Source organism: Corythoichthys intestinalis, chromosome 9 (assembly GCF_030265065.1).
Source record: "Corythoichthys intestinalis isolate RoL2023-P3 chromosome 9, ASM3026506v1, whole genome shotgun sequence".
Taxonomy (NCBI): Eukaryota; Metazoa; Chordata; class Actinopteri; order Syngnathiformes; family Syngnathidae; genus Corythoichthys; species Corythoichthys intestinalis.
Window position 1 is genome coordinate 17,384,803 of NC_080403.1, and position 10,198 is coordinate 17,395,000.

Below are 10,198 nucleotides of genomic sequence, written 5' to 3' on the forward strand. Positions count from 1 at the left end.
TAACCTATTTTCCTTGTGTTAGAGGAAAGTGTGTTTTTTTTTAACATCAACAACTTGTTCAAATGCTCATCAAATAAAGATTTGATATTTAAGATAAACTGTATTGTGAATTTTCATTTATTGTCAGCTTTTCATGCTATTCAACATTTTTTTTTTTGTCTTCAGTTTTGCATTCCTTCTTTGATTTCTCTCACTGAACTTGAGAGGTGTACAGTTCACATTTGATTACACAAATTTGGACAGTTTGTTTTGTTTATTTACCGAACTCTGAACGCATGCAAATAATCACAGAAATAACGAGTAGTAAAATACACTATTGTGAATCCCAGTCTTTGCACACTACTATCATTACTTCAATATTGACTAACAGTATGTAATAATAATACAATAGCAAACTATTGCAACAGCATACATTCTGGATATTTCAAATTATGACCACAACATCAAACAATGGCTGCTACACAATAAAACTATGACCTTTACACTCCCAATCTTTGACTTCTACTACTACAACCTAAATTACTGTAATTTTTTTTACTCCTATGCTTATGGCAATACACCCTGAACCGCTTTACTCACCGCTTCACTTATAACACCGTTATTTTCCCATTACCACCAAAGATATTTGCTCATTAAAGTTAGAACAGAGAACTGTGTCTTATAGTTTTTCCCCTGCAAACTTATGCAAAGATGTCGCGAGTCTTTTTCCTTTTTTTGTCAGTGTCAACAGTAGCGGTCCAGCCAGCATCACGAATCCTCTTCATGGCCGCGAACTTTGAGTTTGCGGGTGGCTTAATGGATGAGGGGCTCTGCAGGTGGGTTAAAAATGCAATGTCAGTTTTTAAAAGGAATAATAATTCTTAAACATTTAGATCATTTACTTTACCTTTTTGAATCTGTTAGATTTAAACGATGGAATAGAGCGATGGGTTGCCGACGTGGTTTCAAAACTCTGTCCAAACCAGAAAGATATTAATAACACTTAATCATGACGTAGTGCTGTTGAGTTACAAATATTTTCACCAAAATATTGTTTGGATCAGGGCTGTAAGTCTTGGGCTTCACCTCCATGGGTCTCTTCCCCCATCTGTCTTGCTTTTCAGCAACAGGGGGCGTCCTTATTCTGAAGCTCTGTAAAACAGACAATACATCAGCACGTTGAAGAGTCCACCTTGACGGTTGAACTGCTCAATTACTTGGATTTTGTCTGCCTTTCCAGCCCTCTTTGTCCTACTTGTCGGTGTAGCAAAGTCTTCAAGACGGAGGTCCTTGAGCTTGATTTGAAAGTTGATTTACTGATAAGCAAGATTCATGTGAAATGAACCAATCGGGGTTCTACCTTGTTCTTCTGTGTTCTTTTACTTGATGGGCTTGAGGATTCAAAGTCTAATTCCTACATATATATGTTCCAAATGTTACATTGTGATGGTGACAGTATGTAAATAGATCAGGTTTCTTCTACAGACCTTAACGAAGTCAAACACGTTCATCTTTGCAGCTCTAGTTTTTGGTGTATCCGTGTGTCTCCCTTTATTATTGGTGTTGATGGCACTGACCTAGATGGTACACACACTCAGGTACATGGATGGAAATTTATAAAGGGAGGACTGCTTGTATATTCGTGTCATGAATGTACTGTGTACCGTTTTGTTGGTTTCTTGGGAAGACAAAGATGATTTAAGCGATGACAATTCCTTCTTAACATCACTTAACTCCTTCTGAAAGGTATCCTGGCAGTAAAGAAAATACAAGTTTAAATGGATATATATATAAAAGAAAAATTACTGACTTGTTGAGGCTTTTTCATTATTGCTTTATATACCAGTAGACTTCTACAGACCTTGGTGTGATCAAAGTCAAACACGTATTTCTTAGAAGCCCTCCCTTTTTCATTTGTGTTGACAGCACTTTCCTAATAGGTACACAATCAGGTACATGTACAGTATCAAAATGAATGAGGTAATATTTGCTCCTGTGTTTGTCTCATGAATGGACTTCATACCAATTTGTTCCTTTGTTGGGACAGCTGATCTGTTTTAAATGATGACAATTCCTTCTTCACATCACTTAACTCCTTCTGAAAATTATCCTGGTAGTAAAGAACACAATAGTTTAGCAACTGTAATCCAAGAGTAAAATGCATTTATAATACAACACCTTCTCAGTCAGGAGTTGCTGCTTCAGTTGACTGTTTTCTGCCTTAAGGTTGGTGACCTCGAGCTCCTATTTAAGATATTTTCAGTTTTTAGGTTATTCTTTTTTTTTTTTTTTTTTAACAGATCTTGTTTAAATCGTCAGTACCAGTGACTTCCTGCTGCCGAGCGCCTCTGTTTCACTTTTCTTCCTTTCGTCAAGTTCTGCATCCTTTTCCTTGACCGCGAGGTCATATTGGCTCTAAGGACAAAATAGAGGATGTTTTTGAATGTGCATTCATAAGTTGTGTGCCAATTCAGGGTCTGCACAGAGGATTCTCCTGCTGCTAACCCAATGAGACAGTCTAGCCTTCGGTGTATTTTCTGCTTGCATCATTTAAAAAATAAAATGAATTTTCCTTTTACATCAAATAATGTATATTAAAATTATATAAACTTATGATGCAACAGCTGAACCTCAAACATTTTTATCGTGTCAAGCTAACCATGTCTAAACAGTAAAAGTGCATTTTGAATTTTGGGGTTTTGTTTTAATAAATGGCTTTGGACGATCAAATGAGTAAAAACCGTACAGTAAAAATATGATCGAATACTTTTATTTATAAGACATGTCCGTAGTAGATGCTGCCATTTAAAATGATTTCTTCTAGCCGGATTGTGGAATATGGGTATTTGCTGAGTGTGCTACCGTTGTGTCCTCCAAAATCAGCTCAAATTGGCAAGGCCAATCATGAGAACGGGTAAAGCTCATCCTCCGAGGTCTATTTCATCCCTGCTGACCGCCAGAGGCGGTGCTGTAAGCACTGAATGATCCCTTTGCGCAGGCGCAGTGCGAGTAATAATACCAACATTGTCACCTGTGACCCCAGGTTGACCCCCTGCAAAGGTATAACTTCAGGTGTCAACCTAGATGCCGTCCCTTTTTTCTTCTCGCGTGGCAGTTGCTACCTTGTTGTTTGTGTCGCGTAAAGCCTTCTTGACTGTGTGTCGGAGCTGCGAGTTGGATTCGCCCTCCTTAGGCTGCGTCACTTTGGTAGCGATCCGGCCATGTGGAGTTTATGTACTTCCTCGTTGGAGCGAATGACTGCCCGTGCCGCTGACAGCCCGTGCTGGTGACGGCTTCGTTTGCGATCCCTCTCCCGGCTGAGGGCATTGGGTGAGTGATCCCGGCTGGCTCACCGCTGCGTGGCCGCCGGCTGCGTTCGCCTGTTTCTTTTTCCCCGCAGGCACGTGTTCCGGGGTCGGCGCTGTCGCCCGCCTCGCTCGTTCCCGCTTGCTGGCTCACCGCTTGCGTGGCTGCCGGCTGCGTTCGCCTGTTTCTTTTTTCGCCGCCGGCGTGTGTTCCGGGGGCGGCGCTGTCGTCCGCCTCACTGGTTACTGTAGCCGCTTGCTTAGCCTTTTGGCTGTGCGCGGGCTTTCACGGCGTTACCTCGATTCCCGCTGCTTCTTGCGGTTGGTGTCGTGGGTTTGCGATCTCGCTGGACTGGCTGCGCTTGCTGTGCAGGTGGCGTTTGCGCCACCTTCCCTCAGCTGGCTTTCACGGTGTTTGGTCGATTCCCGTCGCTTCTTGCGGTCGGTGTCGTGGGTTGGCGATATCGCTGGCCTGGCTGCGCTTTCTGAGCAGGTGGCGTTCGCGCCCCCTTCCCTCAGCTATTGTCAACGCGATCGCGTTGGCCGTGGAGGGCTCTCCCTGTGTGTTGCATGTGGCTCCCTCCTTGGGTCGTGTGACGCCCCGGACTAGTGTTCGGCGTGCCGTGCCGTGACCTGTCTGACGTTTCTTGCGTGGGGTTTGCAGCTGTGGGCTTGCTCCGGGGTGGCTTCCTCCCTGTCCGTCGCCCATTTTTCAGGGGCGGAACTGGCTTCCGCACTGGCGGGGGCCTGGGCCCCCTTCAATGTTGCGTCTGCCTATGGCAGGCATTCCCCTGGCCCCGGCGGTGACTGTGGGGGTTGGTGCGGGCTGCCCCCCCTGCTGCTTGCCTCTGTTGTTGGGCAGCCTCTGGCGGTTCTGCTTCCCTGTTCCATAATGACATGTGTGGTCAGGCGTTGCGTCTTTGGTGCTCGGCGCTTCTTCCTCCTCGCGGGGCTTGTTGCTGGTTCCCCCGACATTTCTGGGCTGGCGGTGCTGCGCAGCGCGTTGGCATGTCTGCGGCTGGATTCGCCTCGACGGCCTGCTTCAGCGCCGACGGGCGCTTTCGGCACCGGCGGACCGCTTCAGGTTTTTCTGTCCCTGTTTCGGCTGCCTTTGTGGGGGAACTCCGGGCTGGTTGGTGTGTTCCTGCTGCTCTCTCGCTGTTCTCAGCTGTTGGCCGCGCTCTGGCGGCTGTGCATGGTCTTGGCTGCTGTCGGCATGGACCGCATGGCGGGTGTTGGCCTTGCTATTGCGTCGCTCATTGTCCCCTGGGGGGTGTTTTCGTACTGTTGTGCGCTGCCATCGGCCCCGGCTGCGTGCGTCGGTGCTTTCCTAGCTCGCCTTATTCTGGCCTCTCGGCGCCCTAGCCGAGGGTCGTGTTGATGCCCCAGCGGTGGGCTTCGGCGGCGCGGCCTTGCGCGTGTCCGCCCCCTGCCTCGTTCTGGCTTTTAGCCGGGTTTGCCGCGCTCGTTCCCCCCTGGGTGGGGCTGTCCGGGGACGCTCCATGGCATTCCGGTTGTACCCGGCCGTCTTTTCGGCTCTGCCGTGGTTTCCCCTTGGGGTTGGCCTTTTGCGGCCCGTACAGCCAGGCATCGGCTGTCGTGCCTGCGTCGGGGCGCCACTCCTGCGGGTGGCCCTGTGGGTCCCTCTGCTGCGTTTTGTCATTGTCGTTCGGCGCGCCTTTCCCCTGTTGGGGGCGGGGGTCCCCGGCGGCCTCCTGTCGTTCGGCTGATTCCTTTTGTACCCCTGCCCGCTTGCCTCCGCGTCAGGCGCGGGCAGTTTTGGCCCGCCGCCCCCCCTGGCCTCTTCACAGCTGGGGGGCGGGACTGAGGCCAGTAGGCTGGCCATCGGTTTTCCCGCCGGCGGCTCGGTTCCTAGGCTGATCGTGTTTCGATCCCCTGGGTGGTAGCCGCCTTGTCTCACGGGTCCGTGCCACTGTTCCTCGCTGGCCCCCTGTGGACCACCGGGTCAGGGTGGCTTCAGTCGTGGCCGGGTGATGGCTCTGGATCTGGGCATCGAGCCTGTGGCTCCTCGGGCTTGCCCGTTCCGCATGTTTACCTCTGCGGGTGGCCGCCCGGGGGAGTGGTTCTCTTCTGTGGGCCCGTGGGACGCCGGCTTTGTGTGACCATTCCTCCTCGCCGCGGGCGGTTTCTCTGCCTTGCTTTCGTGGTTCGCCTCTGGCGGTTCAGGATTCTCCCCATTGGCCTCACTCTTTCCCCGAAGGGTGTTCGCCTATTTCGTGGGAGTGTGTCTGTCTCCCCTCCAGCCGGCGGGCGTGTGGATTCTACCATGCCTCGACGACTGGCTGGTGTGTGCGCCATCGCGCGCTTGGGCGTGCGCCAATAGGGCCGTTGTTCTTGCCCACGTGGCTCACTGGGGCATCTGGGTCGATTTGGGGCTGTTTTGCTTGTTCCCCTCTCGGCGGGTGGCCTTCCTTGGGATATCTATGGACGTGGTGGCCATGTTGGCTCCTCCGTTGTCCCGTGGGGGTGGACGCTCTGCGCCTCCTCTTGTGTTTTTGGGTTGATCGGGTGTGCCAGTGTGTGGCCTTCCTGCGGCTTAGGGGCGTGTTGGCATCCTTCTCTGCAGTCGTACCCCCGGGTCTTCTTTTATTGCGCCCCCTGCTACGGTGGCTGACCGGCTTTCGCCTGGTTGCCGTACGGCTCCTCACCGGAGGCTCGGTGTCTCCCGCCGGTTCGAGGTTGCCTTGACAGAACGGTGTCCACCTGAGGTAGGGCGTACCGTTGGGTATGGCTCCTGTCCGGCACAATTTGGTCACTGCGGTGCCGGTCGCTCGAGATGGGATGCTGTTGGCAGCGCTGGGCTGCTTGGGGCTGCTGGGCTGTACGGGGCCGCGCCGTTCACAGCGATGTGCTGGGGCTGCTTGCAGCTCACCTTGCTCTCGGGCATTTTTTGCCCGTGCCTGCGGGGGTGGTTTGTGCTGTGCGGACGGACAATGCCGCCGTGGTGCACTGTGCTGTTCGCCGGGGGCACGGGGTCTGTTAGTCTCTTGTGTGGCTGGCCCCTCCCCTTGCGGGGCTGCTGGCCTCGTTTCTTCCCGGCCTGATGTTCTGTTTGCCGGTGCCCTATCCCGCCGTAGTCTACCACCGGGGGTCTGGAGCCTCCGTCCCGGTGTGGTGCACACTTTTGGTGTGTGTTCGGCGGGTTGGGGTCGTTCTCTTAGTCTCCCAGGAGTCGAACCACTGCCCTCTCTGGTTTTCTGTAGGGTGCGCTCCGGCCCGCTCAGTCGGGACGCGCTGGGCACACTCCCGGCTGCCTCTCCCTCTGGTCTGGCTGCCGCTTCTGAGGGTCCTGGTGGAGGGGCACTTGTTGCAGCCTGTGGCTCCTTTTTTGGCCGTCTTTCGGCGATTTTTATGGCCTCCCCTGCTGTCCCAGTTGGGGACCTGGTGTCACGTCCCGGTCCTCGCCGTCTCCGCCGGCGTGTCTGGCCGCTGGTGGTGACCGGCTCGCTGATTGGCGGCTGCTCGGTTTCCGTCTGATGGACGCTTTTGGACGCCCTCCATCTGGCTTCAGTATACTGGTCGGTGGTGGTTGTTTGTAGCGTGGCGTGCGGGCCGTGGGGATGTGTGCTGTTTTGTCCCCATTGTTCTAGACTTGTTGCTGCCTCTCCTTGATTGGGTCGTTCTACACCCCCCCTCAAGGTCTGAGCTGCTGCATTCTCTGCTCCTCTCGCCAGGGTCTCTGGTGGCTCTGTAGGGAGCCACAGCCTGGTCTCTCTTTTCCTCATGGGGGCCCTGCGGCTCTGCCCCGGTGGTGTCCTCGTGCCCCAGTTTGGGGTCTGCGGTCGGTGCTCGGCTGTTGTGCCGCCCCCCTTCTAGCCTTTGGCTGCGACCGGCCCTCTGTGGGTAGCCCACTAGGCGCCGTTCCCGCTGACCGTTGCCTCTGCTTGGCGTGTCGGCGTGTTGCTCGCGCACTCGGTTGGCCGTCGTGCATGTTTTTGCACTTTGGGGGCTCGGGTGTCGCGCTGTGGCCTGGCGTTGCCTTTGTGCCCTGAGTGTTGGCTGACTCGTACTGCGTTCGGCCTTTTACACCTTGCTTATTTTTGGTGGGCGGTGTCGGGCCGGGGCTGTTATGCCCGGCCGGGGCCCTGGGGTTTTGTGGGGACTCTGTGACGGGTTTTCATGGGTCTTCACGCCTTTTTGCCTGCTATGGGGTTCTTGGCAGGGGATCTGCCCTCTGCAGGCAGCGCCTCCCTCGTTGGGTCGTGGATCCAATTGTTGCTCTTATCAGACGCCCCCTGCCATCTGGGACGTGCTGTCATTTTGCCTGGGGCATTGCTGCTTCCTGGGCTGCCTCGAGGGAGTGGCTGCTACCTCATGGTCAGGGCCTGGCTCCTTCTTCGGGGTTTACTAATTTTTAATGTCACCTCCTCCCGCCCACTGGGCGTGGTCTTCGGATCCCTATGCAGTTTGTGTTGGGGATTCTTCGTGACCCCGCTGGTATTGGTCATTCAGTGCTTACAGCACCGCCTCTGGCGGTCAGCTGGGATGAAATAGAACGAAAGTTACGTAGGTAACTACGGATCTATGAATCCCGAATGACCCCAAGAGCATTCGGTCACTCAGAATCCTCGTGACCACGCGAGAAGATTCTGTAGGGACGGCATCTAGGTTGACACCAGAAGTTATACCTTTGCTTTGTTTTTTAAGGGGTCAACCTGGGGTCATAGGTGACAATGTTGGTATTATTACTCGCACTGCGCATGCGCGAAGGGATCATTCAGTGCTTACAGCACTGCCTCTGGCAGTCAGCAGGGATGAAATAGAACCGTAGTTACCTACGTAACTTTCGTTTTATTGGATTGGAATAGGCCTTTGCGCAGTCTTGTGACGTAACTGGCCTTCAAATGCACACTCTGATTGTTAAGATCCTGAATTGGGTTAAAGCTATAGCATGCAGGGAGTCACCTCTAAGATGAAAAGCTTACTTTGTGTTTTTCCATCAGTGCGACCACATCTGCTGTTTTGTGTTCACAATTGAGCTCAGCGTCCTCTTTGCTCTTCACAGCTTCAGCTGTTGTTAATCGCAGCTCTTTTATCTGTGGGCAAAACAGTCATTTTATTACTTTCATATTGTTATGCATTCAAAATATGGCGTGTGGTAACCTCATTGTCAAGCTCATCTGCAAGTGAAGACTTAGCTTGAAACTCTTCATGCAGCTTCTGTATTTTTTCCTCAAGCTTTATTTTCATAATGCGCGACTCCTCGTTCAGACTGGTCATCTGAAGACAGAGTCAACCGTGCATTGAATGCACGTTTGATTTTCCATAGTAGTTTACTATGACACGAACAAAACAAAAGCAACCATAATCACCTTTTTTTCAAGCTGAATGTTTCTCCCCAACTCTTTTTCTATTTGGATCTTAAGCGTTTTAACCTGAAATACACAAATGAGAAGCTGAACTGTGCCGAAAAACGTCGGATGATCTAACGCCTCATCATCAAACCTCCTTCTGGTATTCGCCTGCTTTACGATAACACCCAATTTTGTTCTTGACGGAGGAGCACTAAAATACAAACAATGTTTTATTAGTTGTCATAAAGTGAGAACATTAATAATAGCAAACGTCACCTTTGCTTCTGCAGCTTTCAGCTGCCGTTCTGCTTGTTTGACCTTCTCCTGCAAATCCTCATACTACACAAAGACATGATGGTGACAGACATGTTAAGATCAATAAAGAAAATACCTGCCAAGCTTCAGCCAATGTACCTACTTTATCTTCCATTTTTTTAAGCAACTTCTCAATCTCTTGACACTGTCCTTGAGTTAGGCTTTGCATCGTAGAGACTTCTATCCTATAAAATACACAATTATATTAATATCTAGACTCAAACACCAAATTCAGAATTTATAACACAGTTTTCACCCTTGGGCGATTACTCCTCCCAAAGACCATAATAAATCCATGTAATCAGTGGTTAAAGTGGGATTGACAGGTGGGGGAGCCCTAAAATTCTGTGTCACGGCAGAGTAGGGAAATTACATACAGTATACAGTGGGGCAAATAAGTAGTCTACCACTAATCGTGCAAGTTCTCCCACTTGAAAATATTAGAAAGGCCTGTTTCAAAAAAATGACAAATTATTATTCTTTTTCTAAATCTCACACAGCTTTCAGGCCATTTAGTGTAAAACTGCAAATGCTACATTTATTTGTGTGAAATGTTTAATTTAACAGACAAGTTGTTTACACATTTTTTGAAACACTAGCTATTGTTACTGTATTGTGGTTGTCTGCTCTTTAAGTTGGCAGTTAATTTTGGGCAATATGCCAAACGGTACTTGAGCCACATTGTTAGTCTGAGGCACTTTAATCTGTTAATCTCTTTTCTGTATAATACTGACAATTTATTTTATTTCAAACGAGCTGAGTTGTTAAATAAAATTTTAAAACTCTATTTGGTTAAGTATTAATTCATTCATACGTCATACATTTCATCTGAAAACACATTTTAAGTCAATTATAGTATTTTCCTAGATTTTTTTTTCCTGAAGAGCAACTTTATTCATCCCGAGGGAGGTGTGATTAATCATGATTAATCACACAGTTGACATATGATTACAGGGTCCCCCCAGGATTGATAAATCTAAATTTAAGACTTTTAAGACCTTTTTTAATGCCATTTCAACTGAAAATTAATACTTTTCGCGCACCCAGTATTTAGATAATATTGAATAATATTAAATAAATGAAGCACTGAACATCAAATTTAACCTCAATGACTAAGTGCGTTTGACAAAAGAATGCACATTTATTGAAGATACAATTAAAACACATTTAAAGTAACATTATAAAGTCAGATTTTTTTTAAACACACACGCGCACGCACGCAATAACTATGGACAAAAAGAGGAGGAGGACAGGACTCAGACCAGCCATCTTCTGTAAGAGGCT

At 49.7% G+C, this 10,198-nt stretch overlaps 1 protein-coding gene across 4 annotated transcripts in view; it reads right to left on the minus strand.

The window, feature by feature from the left end:
• Positions 1-111: 111 nt before the first annotated feature.
• sycp1 (synaptonemal complex protein 1) overlaps positions 112-10,198 on the minus strand; it is a 24,101-nt gene continuing 14,014 nt past the window's right edge. For 3 of the 4 annotated variants that reach the window (XM_057846697.1, XM_057846699.1, XM_057846698.1), the window contains 17 exons: positions 9,018-9,099; positions 8,876-8,938; positions 8,751-8,810; positions 8,618-8,680; positions 8,409-8,525; positions 8,231-8,341; positions 2,302-2,394; positions 2,158-2,223; positions 2,003-2,089; positions 1,841-1,912; positions 1,644-1,730; positions 1,467-1,556; positions 1,340-1,393; positions 1,197-1,274; positions 1,024-1,131; positions 887-952; positions 112-809 (listed from right to left, as the gene is read on the minus strand). In XM_057846697.1, the coding sequence (XP_057702680.1) occupies positions 681-809; positions 887-952; positions 1,024-1,131; positions 1,197-1,274; positions 1,340-1,393; positions 1,467-1,556; positions 1,644-1,730; positions 1,841-1,912; positions 2,003-2,089; positions 2,158-2,223; positions 2,302-2,394; positions 8,231-8,341; positions 8,409-8,525; positions 8,618-8,680; positions 8,751-8,810; positions 8,876-8,938; positions 9,018-9,099 (1,426 nt within the window). In that variant the 3' untranslated portion in view covers positions 112-680. The remainder of the gene's footprint in view (positions 810-886; positions 953-1,023; positions 1,132-1,196; positions 1,275-1,339; positions 1,394-1,466; positions 1,557-1,643; positions 1,731-1,840; positions 1,913-2,002; positions 2,090-2,157; positions 2,224-2,301; positions 2,395-8,230; positions 8,342-8,408; positions 8,526-8,617; positions 8,681-8,750; positions 8,811-8,875; positions 8,939-9,017; positions 9,100-10,198) is intronic. The other variant, XM_057846700.1, reaches the window with a different exon arrangement.